The 23413-nt window shown below is 38.5% G+C and overlaps 1 protein-coding gene across 8 annotated transcripts in view; it reads left to right on the forward strand.

Annotated features, from left to right (window-relative positions):
- Positions 1–23413, forward strand: part of AUTS2 (activator of transcription and developmental regulator AUTS2) — a 959393-nt gene that overhangs the window by 107393 nt on the left and 828587 nt on the right. The window contains exon 1 of one of the 8 annotated variants that reach the window (XM_072136192.1): positions 20669–20731. The exons of the other annotated variants lie outside the window; for them this stretch is intronic. Within the exon in view, the coding sequence (XP_071992293.1) occupies positions 20684–20731 (48 nt within the window). The 5' untranslated portion in view covers positions 20669–20683. Of the gene's footprint in view, positions 1–20668; positions 20732–23413 lie in introns of those variants that run through there. 8 annotated transcript variants of the gene reach the window in all.

A 23413-nucleotide genomic window follows, 5' to 3' on the forward strand; every position in this document is an offset into this window, starting at 1 on the left:
TAACTACTCTGCATACCAGCTAGATTATCAGATCTATAGCTTAAAGAAGGTAAGAAGAAGTAGGGAACACCAAGAACTACTTTTCTGGAATATATTTTCAAAATGTACAAATTTTGCTCTGTCAAAAACAAATTGTAGTCAAATGTCACCTTTGTTAGTTTTTTGTCAGTAGTGTTGATGTATTTCTGCAGAGTTACTACTAGCCATACACTCAACAAGTTTGTCCACTGTTAGGCTATATTCACCCAAACCCAGATGGATGTATACATTCTTCCCCTCAAGGCCGGCAATGGGCACACAGAGCGATACGGTGCAGCACACACATGGTGCCATACCGCTCCTATCTTTCCCCATGTTACGGTGCTGTGCGCCATGCATCGCTATGGCGAGAAGTCACACTTCCTCCTTTCCATTGCGGAACGTATGCTGCATATGATTGTGTCAATGTAGTCTTAGAATGATAGAAATATTGAGAAATATATGTCTTGTAAAAATAAATTAATTGAAATTTGAAGAATTTTAGAGCCGAGAACAATAGTGGTTAATGCTAAAGGGATAAAAAGAGACATTTAAAATACCCTTTTCCCAAAGAAAGTGGTAAAAAGCAAAAAATCGAGTATACCAATCCTGTGCTGTGCCCCAGATCCCGCTGTTATAAAAGTAGCTCTGCTGTTCAGTTTACATTCAAGAATGCTTTCATGCCAGATCTGTAAGGGAATGAGGGCTCCCTCCCACTGACATTCCTGTGCACTTGCCTGCCAGGTTCAAAGCCATAAATATCTTTTATGTTGCTATAAATTAATCAGCGGGCTTATCCAATATTGATAAAGTGATTCTGTTGTTCACAGTGTTGCTAACATATAGGTCATTTTCTTATATTGCTGAAGACGTTTTAGAACATGGTTGAAATATCTGGATGGTTTGACACATACCATCAAGGCTAGCAACATTGAAAACATTGATTTTTGGTGTTTCAAGTGTATAAAATATATTTTATGTTTAATAAAGTTTATATAGCTTTTAACCCCTTAATGACCTGGCCCTTTTTTGTTTTTTCATTTTCACTTTTCACCCACAATATGTAACTTTTTTATTTTTACACGTAAAGAGCTCTGTGACAGCTTGTTTTCTGCATCACAAATTACACTTCATAACGATGATATCTAATATTCCATGCCGTGTACTGGGAAGTGGGAAAAAAATTCCAAATGGAGTGAAAATGGTGAAAAAACACATTTGTGCTGTTTTCTTGTGCGCTTGGATTTTACAGCTTTGACTGTTTGCCCCAAATGACATGTCTACTTTATTCTTTGGGTCAGTGTGGTCACGTAGATACCAAATTTGTATAGGTTTTATAATGTTTTCATACATATAAAAATTAAAACCTCCTGTACAAAATATATATATATTTTATTTTGCTATCTTCTGGCTCCAATAACCTTTTCATACTTCGGTGTACGGAGCTGTGGGTGGTGTAATTTTATGCAACTTTTGATAAAGCTTTCAATGCATCCATTTATAGGACTATACGACCCTTTGATCACTTTTTATAGAATTTTTTATATTTTTCAAAATGACAAAAAAGTGCCATTTTTACTTTGGGGGCATTACAGGGTTAAATGCAATGAAAAAACGTTATTATTTTTTTATATATCGGCCATTTTTGTATGCGGTGATATATAATGTATTTATGATTTTTACTGTTTATTTATATTTATATCAGTTATTTTTTACTATTTTTAAGACCTCATAAGGAATTAGTTGAGCTATATTCCTCCTTGTTTACCTGTTAGGTGGATAAAAGTGGATTTTTGAAAGAATGCTACGTTAGAAAAGAATAACAAAATAATACACTGGACACAATTCATGAACTGAATGAGGAAATACTGGGGTTTTGTGGTGCAAAGATAAAGTGACAAGTTCCCTCTAACTTTAAATATTTTGGGGGGGATGTTGGATTTTTCTTACAAACACTTTATCCCACAAATCTTTTACTCATTTTGTGAAGGTAGTGTATGTTCTTCTGCAGAAACTTTACTACAACAAAGATTGTGCGTGAGCAACTTGTGCCATATTATATGGAAACAATGCAGTATGTAAGGGTACACATCATATGCTGTGTTTTTTTTAGCTAGAGATCAGAAAAACTTTTACAAGACACTTTATGCACTACACAGTTACAAGAAAATGTGACTTGCTGTTTTAAGTAAAAAGTTATCATACTGTGGTTTGTTGATCAAATCTTAATCCCCTTGTGATGTTTACACAATAAAGATAATTTTAACCTCAAACTTAATGATTTTACTTTCTGTAGACTGGTGAGTGCAAAATTCCAGGTTGTGGGTGGAGACTCTCTAAGCAGACACTTATTGATCCATCTAGTTCTATGAGCTGGCAATGTGATTAGATTATCAGGGTACAGGTGTATATACACTCTTCTCTGGCTTCTGAACATTGTAATAGTATCTGATGCATAGAAAGAGAGATGAGACAGTTGAGAGATAATGAGTTGCATCAGATGCTTATTACACATTGTTAGCTCTGCTACATATCTGTTCTCACAGATATGTGCCTGTCTCCTCCCCCTTCCCCAGGATAAAGAACTTATCTGCCTGTAGCTTGCAGCATCTGTGTCAGTGTGAGCTCTGCCCGGGACTGCAGAGGGGGGGGGGGGTGCTAGAGTACAGGGAGCAGAGAGAGAAACTCAGCTGCACGGCTGTCACATAGAAATCCAAGATGGCTTCCCCGACCCTAAGTTAGAAGTTACAGGATGATGTCTAGGGTCCATTTTGGACTTTTATCTGTGAAATGCTGTATTTCTGTTAATAACAGTGAATTAGAGAATGTGTCATTTTGTTAATCTGAGTACATTTCGGAAACTTTTCTTCGTGGGTACACCCCTTTAACTCAGTTTGTCTCAATATTACTACCATGGCATACATCTCAATGGATATGCCTGTTTTTTTTCCCACCTTTCTTGACTTTTACACAAAACACAGTAGGGATCATTTACTAAGGGTCGCACGCTGCACCTTTGTCGGACTGTTCACCTTTTTGGAACACATTGGTATTTAAGAAATGTGTCCGCTGGGATTGTTTTGCACGTGACCCTTTTGTTGTCCAGCTGTGCTGGTTTCTATGCAACAAAAATTAGAGGGTATGCCATTGGACAGTCTGACTGATTCGTACTGAACACTGTATTGAACTTTTAAATTTTGTCGCCAGCCCTAGCCCTAAGATGCACCACTAAAAAGATGATGAACTGTTTCTAACCTGAGTGGGGAAGCGACACATTTATGATTTCATGCGCATGATCTTAGTGAATAGCCACATGGTACATTATAGTCAGACAATACACTTTCTTTGAACTCCAGTGACCCGGTATGTAAATGTGCCCCATTGAATTTAAGGGTGCAGTCACAAATTGCCTTTGACGCATGCGTTTAAAACGCATTGCAACAGCTGAAGAGAGATTTGCCTCATTAAACAGCTGTTAACACTTGCATTTACAAAACTTATGTTAACATTGCATTAAGAAACACGTGTGTTAATGCAATGTTAAGGTATGTGTTAATGGTTGTGTTTTGTAAACTCAAGTGTTAACAGATGATTAATTAGGCAAATCTTTCACCAGCTGATGCAATGTGTTTTTAAACGAATGCGTCAAAGATGACATGTGCCTGCACCTGAAGGGTGTGGTGTATTTTAGAATTATAATTGGCATAGATGACTAAGCATATTAGTCAAAATTCATTAGTCATTAGAAGATTATAAACTGTACATAATCTAGTGATATACTGTAGCTGTACACAATCCCTTGTCTGATTACGGCCTTTGACTTTAAAGTGCCCTTCTCTCTCTTGCACTTTGATTGCTGTTGTAATTGTGGTACTAAGCTGAATTTTTATACTACAATTGATTAAGTGTCAAGTTAAAAAGGTGACTTCAATCATAATCAAGTCTTAGTCTTTGAAGAATAGGAAAATGTCTTCTTCCATTATCAGAGCTCTTGCTATACTCAACACCACATATACTGTATATAACTGCAGCTTTATAGCAGATAGGTTTCTCTTTGGTGACCAGCACTGCCGGTTAAAAATAGTTTTCTTTGTGTAGTGAACAATGTTCCATATTTACACTTTACTATATAACAATCACATGTCAGGTCTTTTATTTCTTAATATACTTATCTGACTTTCTCTCACTTAACTAGAAGGGGGGGGTCACTTAAAGGTTTTTTTTAGCAGAATCATATTGTTCACCTATGTGATATGTCATCAATAGAGATCCAACACTCTCGACCGCCACCAAATAGCCCCTGACACCACAATTGGGATTTGCACTTCCATTCAAGTGTATCTTTGTATCTACAGTTAGTCTAAACCTTGAAAGAATAGAAATACAATTTGTATCATCAATAAGAAACAAATGTTTAGTCTGTCAATAAGGTGCTTAAGGAATCTTGGCCCCCATCCTTGACCTGTTTCACCACTGCAAACTTGGTATGCATGTAAAGATCAGGAGGTCCTACATAGAGGCATAGATGGACTCCAGGATAATTGACAGTTAAAGGCGTTTTGGGGATACTTAATATGATTGTTATTCCCTATTCCAGGTCACAATATGTCAAAATTGAAGTGGTAAATGTAACTTTTATAAGTGTATAAAAAACAATCCTATGTCAAGGTGACACCAAAAAGTAGTCCAGAAGTTCACTTCTCTGGACAGTTAGAGAAACCTACAACAAATAATTTCCAAACAATAAAAACTTATGGCAGAACGAAAAATTTCTCTCTGTTGCATCTCATGTGTCCTCTTACCTTAATTCAGCAGATTCTGTTCCGCAGCAAGGTGGGGACTAAATTAGCTAAGGTACATATGCTAATAAAAGCTCTCCCTCAGTACCACAACTAGCCTAGGAGTATAAAGTACCTCTCTGTATTGAGAGGGACCAGAAAGTAAAAACCTAGAAGCATAAAAAAAAACCTTTTTAGCATGTGCTCCATTATCTGCTGTACCTCATTGGTTATATAACACTACATGGGTTTTAAAGGTGCTGATGATCTAAACAAAGAGGGACAATGTACATATATGGTGAGGATGAGCATCAATAAAGTCTCATTTGAACTTCATTATGATGCCCATTGATATGGCTCTCATTTGCATGCTACTCATTACAGCAAGCCCAGGAGAAAGCTAAGAATAAGTCTGGCAGTTTACATGACTCTTATAGATATATGGTACAGAAGGGTGGGTGTAGGTAACATATATTCAGCATTCTTGTCCATTTCTCTATGTTGTGGGGCAGAAACGGCGCCTTTCAAGGGATAGAAAATCAAAGCATGTTTCCCTTTTCTATATGGCTACACTCTCTCTATGGACACTGGATATGCAGGTGTACCCAAAGGTCATCCTCTGTATCTGGCTACAGCAGTAAACAGCAAGCCGGACATGTCTGAAATTTTTTTGTTGTTGTTATAAAATAAAAAAACTTTTATTCTCTATTGTTATAAAACAATCCACACAGAATAATTCTATTGAAGAATATTTCTCCCATCGTGGTGATGTTAATGCAATGTCTAGTTCATATAATTTATCTCTTTATCTATGTGTCTAGAACTGAAAACATTATATAATGTAATTTAATGGACAACCCTTTCTGCGTTAATGAAAAAGAGCTTTCCCTATGTAATACTTTCCTTTTAATGATCTTGGAAAGTATTTGCACAGTTACATTGATCACAGAAACATATCATTTTTGTTACTCACACACTAATCCATACTAAGGGATTGTAAAATATGTAGGTGACAGAGTTCAAATGGATTTCCGAATGCACGTAGCAATAAGAACAAAACTAATAATATTACCACGCCGTGTACAATAATAAGAATTAGAGAGGAACAAGTCCTTTTGACAGAAGTCTCAGAGGTAAAACTGGCTAATGAACTAGTGGGCTGCTTAATTCCCAGATGTCTTCATGGCAGAGCAGATTAAATGAAGGCCTTGACTGAGCTAGTGAGCTAACAAGATGGAAAATAAACACAATATGATAGTGGCCTGCAGAGGAGCCAGAAGATTGCCTAGGATGAACAGTAAATAAGAAGAGACTGCTTTATTAAAATGTAATATTCCGGGCTGTATCCCCTTGTTAAAAAAAGATGTGACATTGCTCTCTATCACCAGCTGCATCAAAAATAACAAATGTTTTATATGAGAAGGTCCTAATACCCGAATGAAATTTCATTTTCAAACAAAGCATCGCTTTCCCTAGAGAATTTCCTGTGACTAATATCTGCAAGCCATTCAAGGTTTGTGGAGAATTGTTCTATAACATGGTAATTCTACGGAAAGTGAGACTGTTGTAAGACATGAATTACAAATTATGCTTTATTTCTGTTTTGGACTATAATCTTATAGTTATTCAAAGGCTTTTTACTCCAAGAAGTGGTTTATGCTAGATCGGTTCACTTAAAGGGGTTTTCCCACAAATCAAGTTGCTGATCGGTGCGGAGCTGGTGGAGATCGCTGAGTGCAGCGCTCGGGAAATTCCGTAGCCTCCATTGAGATGTATGGAGCAGAATGGTCATGTGCGGCCGTATGCTCCATTAATCTTCCGCAGCGATGAGGGGTCCGACTGAGTTAGCTTGGACTTCTTCGGACCCCTCCTTTTCGTGATCTGTGGGGGTCTCATTACAGCAAGTGGATAGGGCCCTATCCTTTAAGGTGTCAACCTGCAGGTTTCTGCGTCACTGATCTTGGTGGGAAGTAGCATCATGATCCCATCCAAGGTAAGATGTGAGAAAGTAACATTAAGATCGTGCTCTGTGAGCTGGTTGTGTCGTAGTTATCTACTAAAAGTAAAACCTAGTTTAATACATAAATGTGTTGAACAAAATACAAAATCTACCCCCTCTCTCTGTTTCAGCAGGAGCAACCCAGTTCAGACGGCTGGAGCTGAAAAATTATAATAATAATCATCATCATCATGTCTATATGGAGAAGCCACTATTCTTTATATCTGCCAGTTTGAATAACCTCAATAAACACCAAATAATATAGTAGAATGTATAATAAAAATTAATCATTGTTCAAGTATTTTTTGCCCTGTTTATACCGTATATCTTGTATTTACAAAGAACAAAAAGTTTTAAGCCCACATTTATGAAATCTGGCAACCATGGCCGCATAAATAGTTGACTTTCTTTCAATGGTAATGTAAACACAAATTCATATTTTATAGTGTTTCATTCTCACAAAATTGACATAACATTTATACAAGAGAGTGTTAACGCTGGTGGACATATCCTACCCACCAGGCTCAATTGACAGCAGTGGCAGCTATACGAGAAAATTCCACGCTATCATTAAATTAGTGTTACTATACTGTAGCGTGTGTCTATAAATATTTTATTCTATGAAATATTTATAGTGTATAGACAATTTTCAGCCTAACTTTGGTGACTTTGCAAAGATTTCTTTGCTCCCCATGCAATTAAAACTTAGCTTGGTACTCATACTGAGAGAATCTTGCCCATCTCATGACTAGTGGAAAAGCTTTAATTGCTTAATTGGAATTTAGTATCTTAGTAGTAAATTATAGAATTCTAATAATAAATAAAATATCTTTATAAAGTAATAGAGGGCACCTCCTGAAAGCACCAGAAAAAAACCTGAGCACCAGAACATGTAAATGTGGGCCATTCAGTATGTGTTAAATACACTCACCGACCACTTTATTAGGTACACCATGCTAGTAACGGGTTGGACCCCCTTTTGCCTTCAGAACTGCCTCAATTCTTCATGGAATAGATTCAACAAGGTGCTGGAAGCATTCCTCAGAGATTTTGGTCCATATTGACATGATGGCATCGCACAGTTGCCGCAGATTTGTCGGCTGCACATCCATGATGTGAATCTCCCGTTCTAACACATCCCAAAGATGCTCTATTGGATTGAGATCTGGTGACTGTTTAAGTACAGTGAACTCATTGTCATGTTCAAGAAACCAGTCTGAGATGATTCCAGCTTTATGACAGGGCGCATTATCTTGCTGAAAGTAGCCATCAGATGTTGGGTACATTGTGGTCATAAAGGGATGGACATGGTCAGCAACAATACTCAGGTAGGCTGTGGCGTTGCAACGATGCTCAATTGGTACCAAGGGGCCCAAAGAGTGCCAAGAAAATATTCCCCACACCATGACACCACCACCTCCAGCCTGAACCGTTGATACAAAGCAGGATGGATCCATGCTTTCATGTTGTTGATGCCGAATTCTGACCCTACCATCCGAATGTCGCAGCAGAAATCGAGACTCATCAGAGCAGGCAACGTTTTTCCAATCTTCTACTGTCCAATTTCGATGAGCTTGTGCAAATTGTAGCCTCAGTTTCCAGTTCTTAGCTGAAAGGAGTGGCACCCAGTGTGGTCTTCTGCTGCTGTAGCCCATCTGCCTCAAAGTTCGACGTACTGTGCGTTCAGAGATGCTCTTCTGCCTACCTTGGTTGTAACAGGTGGCAATTTGAGGCACTGTTGCCTTTCCATCAGCTCGAACCAGTCTGCCCGTTCTCCTCTGACCTCTGGCATCAACAAGGCATTTCCGCCCACAGAACTGACGCTCACTGGATGCTTTTTCTTTTTCAGACCATTCGCTGTAAACCCTAGAGATGGTTGTGCGTCAAAATCCCAGTAGATCAGCAGTTTCTGAAATACTCAGACCAGCCCTTCTGGCACCAACAACCATGCCACGTTCAAAGGCACTCAAATCACCTTTCTTCCCCATACTGATGCTCGGTTTGAACTGCAGGAGATTGTCTTGACCATGTCTACATTCCTAAATGCACTGAGTTGCCGCCATGTGATTGGCTGATTAGAAACTAAGTGTTAACGAGCAGTTGGACAGGTGTATCTAATAAAGTGGCCGGAGAGTGTAATTAAGGGAATGTGGCAGATAACTCTGGATATGGTCAAAAACCAGACCTGAGCTAAATTACTAGTCTTTAAAGGGCATTTTTAACCCTGTTACTTTACATTGGTACTCAGTTTTATTTCTATTATAGCCCCTATAACTCAGTGATGGTCAGTGTAAAATTCCAGAGTGTGGGCAGGGACTTTCTAAGCAGACATATTATGCTCCCTCTTTGCTATAAGATGCTGTGTGCTGACAATGTGTTTAGATTATCAGGGTTCAGGGTTAATCTACACTTTTATTTAGCTTTTGAACAGAGATGATGAGATTCATGAGATGGATATAACACACAATGACATTCCGCTAACTCAACTATAACACACGCTGTCAGCTATACTACATCTCAGCCATAACACACCAAGTCAGCTTATTCCCCTGCTATAAAGATCTTATCTGTGTCTTGTAGAAAAAGTCTGTGCACGCTGCTGCTTGCTGACAGGAAGTGTCTGTCTGTGAGTTAGTCTTGTTATGGTGGGGGGGGGGGGAGAGATCACACTGCATGGAGCACACAGCAGAAACAACTCCTGAGAAGAATCTGTCCTGCCCGACCATAAAAATCTGAAAATTTACAGTCGGATCCTGGAGCAACCGAATTTGTATACACCAGGACAGAGAGACAGGTTGGAATTATATCAGTGAAATCCTGTATTTTAGTTAATTACAGTTAATTAGAGAATGTGCTCTTTTGTTATCCTTAGTATATTTAAGTATCTTGTCTTTGTGGGAATACCCTTTTAATTGGAAGGAATAGATTAACCCCTTAAGGACGGAGGGTTTTCCGGCTCATTTCTCGCTCTCCAACTTCAAAAATCCATAACTTTTTCATTTTTTCTGTGTACAGACCTGTGTGAGGGCTTATTTTGTGCGTAACAAATTTTACTTTCCCGTAATGTTATTTATTTTAACATGCCGTGTACTGCGAAGCTGAAAAAAAATTCCAAATGTGGAAAAATTTTTAAAAAAACGCACGTGCGTCACGTTCTTGTGGGCTCAGTTTTTACGACTTTCACTCTTCGCTCCAAATAACACGCCTACTTTATTCTTTGGTTCGGTGCGATCGCGGTGATACCAAATTTATATAGGTTTTATTGTGTTTTAATACATTTTCAAAAATTAAACGAGTGTGTACAAAAAAGAAAAAACATTTTTTGCCATCTTCTGACGCTAATAACTTTTTCATACTTTGGCGCACGGAGATGTTATGTAAAAAGGTGTAAAAGTCGCATTTCGGACATTTGGGCGCCATTTCCCGCCTCGGAGGTCACCGCCGCCTGTAACCGTTTTTATATTTTGATAGATCGGGCATTTTGGGACGCGGTGATACCTAATATGTTTGTGATTTTTTACTGTTTATTATGTTTTATATCCGTTCTAGGGAAAGGGGGGTGATTTGAACTTTTAATATTTTATTAATTTTTTTTATTTTTTAAACTTTTCACTATCTTTTAGACCATCTAGTGTACATTAACCCTAGATGGTCAGATCGCTCCTACCATATACTGCAATACTTCTGTATTGCAATATATGGCATTTTTGCAGCACATTCATTACAATGAGCCACTGGCGAACGAATCTGCAGCTGCCAGATAGCCTCGTGTCAAAAGAAGACACAAGGCTACCATGGCAACCGATCGCCGCCCCCCGATGACGTTCGGGGGCGTGGCGATTTAAATGCCGCCGGCGGCTTTGCCGGCGACAACGGGGGGGTTAATAGCCGCGATCGGTGCTAGCACCGACCGCGGTTATTAGCGGTGGGGGTTTTATGCATTATGCAAAAACCCCCACCTTTGTTTGAAGAGGACTCAGCCCGTGAGCCCTCTTCATACATCCCTTATACCTCTGCGCCGTAGAGCTATGGCGCAGAGCGTTAAGGGGTTAATAAGTGTCTCACCATTTCATGTAAATGCATTGAAAAATTAGTAAAGCTTGAATTCATCTATGTAATTCTCAGTACAATTTTCTGTCTACAGCTGTCTCTATAAAGATGGTATTGGTGGTCAGTGTGCACATATAGGGGATAAACTTAATAGAGTAAATTTCTCTTAACTATTAAAAGGGAAAGAGAACTTCCCACCAGTGGATATACCACATCTGTCTAACACATTCAAATGGTTTTAGTAAAAATTCAGGATTTTATATTATTTTGCAGGAGTGAAAGGGATCATCACAATGATTTAAATATAAGAATAGATATGCAGTGTTTCTTTGCATTATTTGTTTGTATTTTTTAAAATTGTTTATCAAAGCCTATGGACTTTAATTCCATTGACATTAAACACAACTGAGGTTTAATTCAATCCTTAATGCTGTTTTTGTGTATGAATCATGACTTTGGGAAAGCAGAACCCAATACATTCTCAAAGAAATGCTTGTACAGTTTATCAATTTGACAGACAGCCTGGGTAATAGTGATTGACAGTATCTGAAAACACTGCAAATGGATTTAAAAATACAAGAAATGGACACAATATGCTGTCAATTTTAGGTCAAGACAACACTGAACAAAAGTTAAAACACAAACTAAAAAAAGAAAGCAATACACTAATCCTCTCTGCATCTTTAAATGCAAGAAGGGCAAGTAATCCCATTGTGTTTTATCCATTTTCAGCTGATATTTGCTAAGCTGTCCATCACCAGTGACTGCTAAACTTCATGTTAGTGCAGTATATAAGCTACAGTATAAAATTATGTAAGAGAGTTGACCACCAATAAGAAATTTTATTAGGGTAAGTACACTACCCTAATCTTTCTCTTTAGTCTGTAGCAGCCATGAGCCACATGAATGCTGGCAGTATCAGGACTCTGAACTTTTTGAGATGTCCTACTGACTTCCAGAAGATATTATTGTATGCATTCCCCCTAAATGAACAGTCAGTGGTTGGTGCGACATGCAGATGCCCTTGTTTATGTACCGAAACATAAAGTCCATTTGTCAACTTAATGTCCACTTAAAGTAAACCCACCACTTAAAAACAATAAAAAAACCTACAAATGCTCACCTCAGCTCCTCCTGATGTAGATCTCAGTGCTGTCCATTGCTAGTCTTGTCATGTCGGTATCACACAGAAGGGCATTATGTAGCCCCCAACACCTCCCTCTCTCATTGCAATAAGGTCTCTTAGTCATAGAGGAACCCCTAAGAGAATATTCAGAAGCATTTCTTTCCTCTTAACAGTTCTAAAATTCTGTCTGCATTGACAGCACCAAGGCATTTTAATCAGCCTGTTTTTATTCGAGTACAATTACTCTTATTGCATTTGCAAGCACAGACGTTTACAGACATGGTCTCCTCGGAAAGACTAATATTACTTGCCTATTGAAGCATGCAAATTTTAAAAATGTAATATCTGGCTAGAGGTCTGCTCGTTTTATGCTAGTGCAGGTAGACATTATACTGTGGAGCTTTAAGTGAGAAATTATGGAAAAAAGTAATATGCCAACAGTATTACTTCTATAGATCGTAAAAGAGTAAGAGAAAGTGTTCAGTAAATTACAAATCTGCTTCAGATGCATTGTGAATATAGAGGCTAGCAGGACACAAATGGAAAAGGTAGTGAAGAGGCTTTGGATTTGAAGGTAGTAGTTATATCATAGCAAATATAATAAAATTATATTTAAAGGGAATCAAAATCAAGCATGATGAACCAGGGACACTCACTTATAGGTCCAGGGACTGGGACTGTGGTAATCTTCTTATATTTGTTATCTATGTTCATTGTGAAAATCAATTTTTAAAGTTATGCTAATAAGTCTGAGGTGCCGATACAGGCCGTAAATATTTTTAACCCGTTTTAACACACGGTTGTGTACATGATGCCTTACTATTATTATTTCAAGGACTATAACAAGCTGAAATTGTTCTGCAAATTGAAAAAAAAGAAATGTCTATGTAGCTATAGCCATAGCCATAGACTATGAAGACATCTTAAAGCTGACATACAGGTACATTTGACCTGTTTTAACATGTTACCAATTTGCAAGTTGCTCAACTTGAGAAATATATATATATATATATATCTCTTTAAGTTTATGCACATGCCTTGCACATGGAATCTCTATAGATCATACCTGCGTAATGTGGGATGTACAGTAGCACGTTTTGCCAAGTATCTGTCTGCAATTGCATATTAAATAAAAATCACAATAAATAATAAATAAATAAATAATTCCTTTATTTATATAGCGCATACAGATTATGCAGTGCTGCACAAAGCATGTCAAATTGATTTTCTGCATATAGATGGTGAATGACTATGGTAGCATAATACAATCAATGCAACAGGGATGTTTGCATCAGGCCTTTTTCACTGGAATTTTGGAAAAAAGTTAAAATCTAAACTAAATTTCAGTCAATAGTTTTTTGTAGAAGTTGTATCAATCGATGAATAAGGACAAGCATTGAAACATGTGTCGGGGTATCGAGTATGTGTCCCTCTGTTTGGTATAGTCTGACGCTTTGGATTGTTATTTGAGCATACCTTTAATGTTGGCTTGCTGCAAATGCTTCATTTTTTCACAATTTACCGATAGTGAAATATATATAGTCAATATATACCTCGTAATATTGAGGTATAATTAGCTAAATATAATTTAGGTATTACCCTTTTTATAATTAAGACACACACTTTTTACTGGATGGTCCAGAGTTTGCTTCCATGTCTAAAGATATCTGTATTTATTTATCAATAGAGAGCATTTTTTTGTACATTTGCATACTTTTCTATTTATGTCCAAGTTTTGTGATGTTTATAACTTAGCAGTTGGGATTTTTCCTAAATTTCATGCCCATACTCTCAGCTTTATAAAAGCTTTTGGTTATTCGTTTGTAATAAGTTAAAGAAAACATTTCTGATTTTCACCAGATACAGTCTAAAGTCCTGCAGCTAAGAGCATACATTCGATAAATCTGTCCAGCGTTCCACGTCCCCTCATTTAAATTTGAACCGTCAGCTAACATGCTTCCCATTTCAATCATGCAAATAACTATGACAGAGCAGCCCCATGCAAGACAGTTTAACAGTGAATAAATATTAATTCCTACGATTCTGCTGCCTTATCTGGAGTGTGTCATGTAGGGAGCTTGACTTTCCAGCAGAAAGTAAAACATTGTGACAGTGGGGAATTATTTATACAGTGATCACTGTATATTATTAGGCCTGTTCAGCTACTTAAATTTACTAATTTTAAGGATTCACACATGATTAGTTATCTAAAAAGACCCATCCCTGTCAATTTCAAGCCATCAATGTCATTTCTGTAATGGATTATATTATTTAATGTGCACTTCCTTGCATATACTTATGACATTTTTCTTTGGTAAGTTGAAACATAACAGGGCCCTACAAATTTTGGACACCAACAATACAGATGATGCACTGTTATTCATGGCAGTTTGTTAAACAGATGTGCTAGCTTATTACTGGGTAGTAAAGGAGAAAGCCCCTTTTGTTAACTCCTTCTATAGAAAGCTTCTATGTTTACTTCCAGTGAACAGAAATCTGACCACGGTCACAGAGGTGCACAGCTCCTTAGTATCACACAGCTCGAGATCACTCTCTGTGATACTAATGAGCTGTGCACCTTCGTGACCATGGTCAGATTTCTGTCCAATGGAAGTAAACATGGAAGTTTCCTATAGAAGGACAGCAAGCAGAGATCTGGAAAACCATGAGAAATTGACACAGAAAGTATATAGGAAAATTGTATTATTCTTCATCATACAAGCAAAAACATTAATTTGCCGAAGTGGGAATAGCCCTTTAAAGCCAGTTTAACTATCTTTAGTTACTAACCTCCTGACTGTCACATAGTGTTATGTAATGACTCAAATAATACCTAGAACCTACTATGTCTCTCCTCTAAATTTGGTGCACTTAGGGTTCAAGTACAAATAATCAATGCAGCCATGCAATGAAAACTTTTTGTTCATTATCCCAATAGAAGTCAATGAGAACTGAGCTGCACAAAGTCCGTGGCCAAAGCACTGTTTTGTTCAAGCCACATCTGTGTACTTGATGCTGCTGACCCTGAAAATGGCAACACACAGATCTCATATTGATGACTTATCCATAGGTTATCAATATGTTTTACCTGTATATCCCTTTATGTTTTTCTGACATTGCGTATTTCCGTAATACCATAGATGCACATGTCTTGCATTTGTATCTTTTATTATGAACTTCTATGAGATTGTCAGGTGTCACTACCACTCCAATTATCTGTAATTTATAAAATAAAGATATCCTTAACAATTTAAAACTAACTCCATGTTATGATCAATTGTTTGCTTCAGCCCTGACTGTAATTAGCCAAGCTCGTTGTATTGGTGTTAAGGCCTAATTATCATTTTCAGCATAAATCTACAATCAGCAGCATCATAAATAATTGTTGTAAATTGTCTGAGTATAAATCAAGCTCATGACATGTAATCAATTTCACTTATTCCACCAATTATCCTTTTTCATCTTTTTTTTTAATATATAATTATTTCTTCAAGACATCAATCTTACAGCAATACTTACTGGCTTTCAGAGTAATTAGTGTTTGCTTTATTTTATTTTCATCAGATTGTACGCTTGTGGTTGTACTTTCAAGTCATACTGAACAAGGATTTTCCTGTTTTGGTTTATAGTTATTAATCTGTGTATCTGTATATTGTGAAAATAAGTGGCTTGTAGTCATATCCAAGATAACAGGCTTGGTATAGCAAAGAATTACACCTTCATAAGTCATGATAACCTGTGTAAGTATGACCTTAAATCTACTGGATAGGGGATGACTATATTATAATGTTACGACCCTTGCACACATTCACTGCTATGGCTTTTCCTTAAAGGGGGTTTCCCACGAACAAAAGTTAAGCCCTATCAATGGGATAGGGCCTAACTTGCTGATCAGTGAGGATCTCAGTGTGAAACCCTCACAGATCACGAAAACGAGGGGTCCAATGGGGTCCCATGTACCTCAGTTGGGCCCCTTGTCGCTCCCTCAGAGTAAAGGAGCAGACAGCCGTGTATGGACGTTCTATTAATGCTCTATTAATCTCTATAGAGCTAACGGAGATCACTGAGCGTGGGACCCCATCTGACTCCTTGTTTTCGTGATCTGTGGGGGTCTCAGCAAGTTAGGCCCTATCCACAGGATAGGACCTAACTTTTTTTTTTTCGCTTTAAATATATAGTCAAGTATAAGCCGACCCAAGTATAAGCCGAGGCCCCACAGAAACCTGGTAAAACCTATATTTTTTTTTACTCGAGTATAAGCCGAGTTTGGGTTTTCAGCACATTTTTTGTGCTGAAAAACTAGGCTTATACTCGGGTATAAGCCTAGTACAGTATATATTTCTATACTGTACAATGCAGTGCAATATATATGAATGGGGTGGACTCGCATCCCTCTACTGATTTGGTCCCTTTGATCAAACTCTCCCAATTTGTTTATCACATATCCAATTTAAAGTAAATATCTATCTTTAAGATCCTTTGTGTTTCTTAATCCTTTAATACTGGATGGAATTCAGATTTATATGAAATTTGACATAAGAAATAATTCTGCTTCAGATGCAATATTACAGACATACTTTGCTACTCAAGCATTTATTTGTATTAAGGTGCCAAATGGAATAAGTATGGGTCAGATGCATTACAGTTTGAAAAACAGATTAGTACCAGTACAGATCTCCGTCTTCAATAATTTCCATCAGTTTTTTTGAGTAGTGGAACACATACAACAGGTGCAAAGGTGAGGTATAAAGGGAAATACTTGCACTTGTTCTGTGTGTTTCACCACTCCTGGTTTGGCTTGAAATAACTTAAAAGGAACCTATCATGGAGATTTGCGACACTAAACCACTAGTGTCTACGTTTAGTATCCCAAATCGCCCTGAATCATTTTTAAGCAATTAAGCTTAAAAAAAACCCCATAATATTAACCTCAGGCCCTCGATCCCTCAGGGACTGCACATTTTGGCAAGTGAAGGCAGAGCATTACAGCCCGTCTTAGGTGCTAAGTTTATTATTAGATAAAACTCTGCCCTATATTTAGAGCATCCTTTAATGGAATATAATTAGAGATGAGCGAGCACTAAAATGCTCGGGTATTCGTTATTCGAGACAAACTTTTCCTGATGCTCAAGTGCTCGTCTCGAATAACGAGCCCCATTGAAGTCAATGGGAGACCCGAGCATTTTTCAAAGGGACCATGGTTAGGGAATAAAATGTGTTATTTAATTGAAAAAGAATGTCTTCTGATAAGTTAGCAGATGTATACTAACATCTGCAATCTATTCTTCACTGTTCCGCGCGTATATTATCTCCCGACAAGTTAGCAGATGTGAAGAACAGTGAGGAATAGGATAAAAACAGTGAACACAGGATCATTTAAGTGAAAAACAGTGAAGAATAGATTGCAGATGTTCGGCACATCTGCTTACTTGTCGGTAGATACGCTGTCCCGGGATCCGCTGCTCTTCTTCCACTGAAGTCTCCCCGATCTCTCTGCCCTTCCCGATGTCTCTGTGCCGCTGCCCCGCTGTCTCGGTGCCTGCCGCTGCCCCGCTGTCTCGGTGCCTGCCGCTGCCCGTGCTGCTCCCCGTGCCTGCCGATGCCCGTGCTGCTCACCGTGCCTGCCGCTGCCCGTGCTGCTCACCGTGCCTGCCGCTGCCCGTGCTGCTCCCCGTGCCTGCCGCTGCCCGTGCTGCTCCCCGTGCCTACCGCTGCCCGTGCTGCTCCCCGTGCCTGCCACTGCCCGTGCTGCTCCCCGTGCCTGCCGCTGCCCGTACTGCTCCCCGTGCCTGCCGCTGCCCATGCTGCTCCCCGTGCCTGCCGCTGCCCGTGCTGCTCCCCGTGCCTGCCGCTGCCCGTGCTGCTCCCCGTGCCTGCCGCTGCCCGTGCTGCTCCCCGTGCCTGCCGCTGCCCGTGCTGCTCCCCGTGCCTGCCGCTGCCCGTGCTGCTCCCCATGCCTGCCGCTGCCTGTGCTGCCTCTGTGCCTGCCGCTGCCTGTGCTGCTCCCCGTGCCTGCCGCTGCCCGTGCTGCTCCCCGTGACTGCCGCTGCCCGTGCTGCTCCCCGTGCCTGCCGCTGCCCGTGCTGCTCCCCATGCCTGCCGCTGCCTGTGCTGCCTCTGTGCCTGCCGCTGCCTGTGCTGCTCCCCGGTGTCTCTGTCCACATACTATTTTGTTTGCACCGTTCCGCGCGTATCTTCCGACAAGTAAGCAGATGTGCCGAACATCTGTAATCTATTCTTCACTGTGTTCTTCACTGTGTTTTTCACTTAAATGATCCTGTGTTCACTGTGTTCACTGTTTTTATTCTATTCTTCATTGTTCTTCACTGTGTTTTTTTAATTAAATGCTCGAACTCGAGCAGGGGAAATACTCGTCCGAGCAACGAGCCGTTTCGAGTACCTTAATACTCGAACGAGCATCAAGCTCGGACGAGTATACTCGCTCATCTCTAAATATAATGTAATGGAATTATTGTATTATTGTAAAAATCATAGTGTTCTATCTGATATCACAAAGCATGTTAATATAGTGTATTTATGAGGACAGAATCATGTCCAGCAGGAAAATACTGTTTGCGTGCTATACTGTATTCTCTAGTATTTACTTTATTCAATCAATGGGGCATAATGTGACACTTATGACCGTTTTGACATTTGTTAAGTTAGAGTAAATAGTTACATTAGCAATTTCCTTTAAATAAGCACTCCAAAATCATTAGTACTCATATAGATATTATTGCAGGAAGTCTTACTGGAACCTTAATACATCATAAATATTACATGGTAAGCTATAATTCTGCGTAAAGTAGACCATAACAATCCCATGTCCGATTATTTATTGTATGCTTCTTTATGGAGTTGTTCAAGCAATAAGGTGAACATTCACTCCATGACATTTATGGATTCTGACATAGATTGTGCTTTTAAAGGACTTGTATAAAATGTATATGTCAGGGTATGATGTATTCCAGGTTCTGGTTGAGGGCATAATAGTTTCGGATCTAAGCTGTAAACAATTGCCTTTACCTGGGGCAAAGATTTTCCCTGCCTTAGACCTGTGTTAAACAGTTGGATTGGATGTGTGAAGTTTCACAGCACACAGCATCTCATCCCACCTTTATGCATTTAATATAGTGTATAATAATATATAATAATGATTTTTATTTATATACTGTAGCACCATCAAATTCCATAGCGCTTTACAGAGTATGGGAAACATATACAAATAAGATAAGACATTACAGAGTAATAACATTGTCATATGAAACAATAAGACTAAGGTCCCTGCTTGCAAGAGTGTATAGTCTATGGGACTTTTTTCCTTAAAAAGCATTATCAGCACCTTTCACTATTAAATAGATATATTGTAATTTATGGATTAAATTAACCATGTAACATTCTAGTGAACCCTGGGTAATCTAAACTGCACATTTATTAAGAAAAAACTTTTGAGGGTTTGCCAAGCTACACACATCTCACTTGGATTTCCATAGCTTATTTATGAAAAGATCAATATCTTGGATGATACATAAGATTTTCAGCTACCACCACTGTTATTACATTTGTATAAATTACAGCTGTTGATTGGGAAGTAAAGCTTTATTTAAGCAGAACGTTATTAGAAAGCTTTTGTCTCTGCATTTTCTCCAGGATAATTTAGTAGACAGAGGAGAACATGTTAAACTCAAAGGAGGTGTTTTGAACCCCAGTCTTAAAATTCCCACTCACCTTTACGCGGTGTGCCAGATCTACTAGGAGGCTCCTGAATCTTAATACAGGCAGTCCCCGGGTTACATACAAGATAGGGACTGTAGGTTTGTTCTTAAGTTGAATTTGTATGTAAGTCGAAACTGTATATTTTATCATTGTAGTTCCCGACAATTTTTTTTTTTTGCCCCAGTGACAATTGGAGTTTCAAATTTTTTTGCTGTAATAGGACCAAGAATTATAAATAAAGCTTCATTGCAGACAATTTTAAGCTGATTATTGCAATCTGGGACTATTTTAAAGCATCCAGAGAGCTTCACCAGAGGTCACAGTGGGCAGAGGGGTCTGTCTGTAACTATGGGTTGTCTGTAAGTCGGGTGTCCTTAAGTAGGGGACCGCCTGTAAATATGGATACTATCGCTGCCAGGTCAGAGCTAGTCACCACAGGTTTTCCCACAATGGCTATAAAGTTCCAAGGTCATAGATTTCAAAACAAGACCATCCACTCCAAACCACTCGCTCTAAAAGTTTCTTCAGTTGTGTGACTGAAGTCTTGCTGTTTTTTCACATGCAACATGCAAACTTAAAGCGTAACTGTAAATTTACTCACAAAAAATAGTGTTAGCACAGCTGGACTGAGCCTTGATAACAATTCCAACAAAACCTGTATTATGCTGCTGGCTTCTTCCTAGCCTGAGATATGTCTGGTATATATATAATAAGATTCAGATTCAGCTAATTCTGATTTTGGTGGGCACTTCCTGGTCTCCTTGCTCACCCCACTGAAGCAAGGAGAGGAGTGCATGTTTGTAATTGGCCGTTCTGAAGCATGTGATAAGTCACATGCTTGTGACCTCACTAAAGGTCCTTTGCATCGAACAAAGGACAGCTTGTTGGTAATTGGCCGTCCAAAGGCATGTAATGAGTCACATGCTTGTGACACCACTACAGGCCCTGCAGACCATCTCAACAAGCCTCCTGTCCTCTCTAGATGTATGGTTTCCCATGGCAACCAGAAAGCATGGCAAATGGAGTTTAGTCTGGGCGGACGAGGTAAAGTCTTTGCTATTAGCTAAACACCTGCAGATAGCTAATTCTAGTAAATTAGAGAATTGCTTATTTTTGCTTAATGAAGAGTTAGGAAAAAGTTTTAATACTTTAAAGTTGTACTTTAAGCCATGTGTCAAAACAGAGAAAGGAGACTGGTACTGAGCTCACTGACAAGTCCAGCCCCTGTCTGCTTAGTCACAACATGAAGACAATCCCTTCTTTGAGTATGTGCTCAGAAGGCAGGAGAAGTCAGGATAATTTAGTCGAACCAAGATGGCCGCAAGGTACAGATTTGATAGGCAAGGAGTAGTCCTCCATATAGTCGGATTGATAGCAATAGCAATGAAGAGGAGAGACTAGGAGACTTATAAAACCAGCAAGTTGGTTGAGGATGAAGAAAATAGGAGTTCCTGGACAGTGACCCTAGCATCCATCGCTCAACCACAGCTGAAAAACACACTGAGCTCAAAAAAGGCACCACCCAGCTTCCTAGAGATCACACTCCCAACTCACCAGTGGAACTAACTCTGCATAGAAGTTGTCAATTACAGTTCCTACAGAACAGCCCTGGGTATAGTTTAAAAGCTCAAATATTGCAAAGAAGAACCCATACAGAGAGTTCTGACAATGTACAACCATACTTTATAGCTTTTTTCTAACTGTATTGTCATTAACGTGAATATTTAAATTGCTAACTCAGGAATGTAGAATCTGAAATTCATCTCTTAGAATTTTTTTGAGCATTATAATAGTGAGTACTTGTGGATAATTTGCAGGGAAGTCCACTTTGTAGAAGATTGTCAACTTTCTTGAAAGTTTTCAATTTGTAAAAATTCGTTCTCACTGTAAAATTATGGACCTCATTTGCAATTTGACTTATACATCTTTATGCCCAATTTCCGCATGTGTTGAAAAAGTGTTACAGACAGAATTTTTTTACACCAGATACATCTCCCCATTGTTAATGTCCGTTCTCCTTGGCATTGTGTCCATACATGCATGAAAGCTTTAGGTCAGGGGTGGCGAACCTATGGCACGGGTACCAGAGGCAGCACTCTGAACCCTTTCTGTGGGCACCCAGGCCATCAACCCAGAATGAAGTTCACCAGACAGAACTCAAAGAATCTGCCTGCAGAAGCTTCCTACAATGATAGATGAATTTGCCCTCCTCCTTTCAACTGCGTTGGTTTCCTTGGGAGGCTGAAGGATTGAAAGTTGTCAATGAACAAAGAGAAATGCATTACTGCCTAAATTGCTGCACTGGCACTTTGCAATAAATAGGTGGCTTTTGGTTGCAGTTTGGGCACTGAGGCTCAAAAAGGTTCACCATCACTGCTTTAGCTTATCAAACTTCCAACTACTTTTATGGAAGTAACATTTGCTAATAATCACTTCATTAAGACCAATTTATTAACTGCTCTTTGCTGAAAATAGCTATCCTAATTTACTTAATTTTCAGACAAACAACCAGATGTTTTTACTTTTTATTATGTAATAAAACATAAATATTGCACATTTATAACATATTCACAGGATGTGTCATAAACTTATGATAAGTTTATAACATTGCATACAGGATAAGCTGTGGATGATAAATACATGTACATACAAAAAAAAACCTGTGCCTGCTGTGTTTGTTTGTAAAAATAACAGACATTTACAAAAAATTCTGTAAAATATTTTAAAAAAGAAAGAATGATACCAATGCTATGAAACACATTCTTTAGCCAAGGAACTGTGGGGTAACATAACTGTCTTTCTTCTCATTGCTTCATAGCTATTTCCCTCTTTGCAGCCTTTGTCGGAGGCAGTGAATATTATTACAATGGATATTTGGTTTATTCAATATTCCTCTGTCTAGAGGAAAGCACTGGTTGGAAATCACATGTGATAAATCAATAGCATAATCAGAATCATTACAGAAATGATTACTCTTTTGTCGCTGAAGAATTTAGTTGGTAAATAAATTGAATCTCAAAAGAACATGACATCTATTTATACTACATAAATAATGAGCCAAGTGCAACCAGCTACATGTTCTGCCAAAGCCTTTCACTTGGTTGCCTGGTAATACGTTCACATTATTTAAAGAGAAACATTGCATATCTGGCTTGCATATGAAACTGACATAACATCAGTACAATAATATATTGCTAAGAAAATTTGTAACAAAACAATATCTCAATTATTTCTTGATACCATTACTCTCGTAGACCTAATTTTTCTATTAGTTGAGTGTGTTACCAGTGGAAAAAAATCTTGATTATATTTTTTGTTCTGATGTACAAGGTGATCCAAAAATTGTAAAAACCTTTCAGTCTAAAGTACCTTTATATGTTAAATTCTGGTACTACTGAAGTGCCCCCTTTTACTTGTAGGGATGCAACTGCTGGGCCCATGTGAATCACTTATCCATTCAAATAAATGGAGCAGCTCCTTTCACTTCTGTGAGACTGCTAGATATATCTCATGATTTATAATTGGCTATACAATGAACAGCTCAATTAATCTCGGTCCCTCACTGATAATCATGTTATCCTCTATTTTTGGCACCCAAAATAAAGGATTAAAGTCGAATAAAGTGGCAATCACTATTAAATTGTTTGTTTCAGGGAAGCACTTTGCTACAGTAAAGATTTGTCTACAATGTAAAAAAACCTTTTTACTATTTTGTCAACTTTTAAG

This window comes from Engystomops pustulosus, chromosome 2 (assembly GCF_040894005.1).
Source record: "Engystomops pustulosus chromosome 2, aEngPut4.maternal, whole genome shotgun sequence".
Lineage (NCBI taxonomy): Eukaryota > Metazoa > Chordata > Amphibia > Anura > Leptodactylidae > Engystomops > Engystomops pustulosus.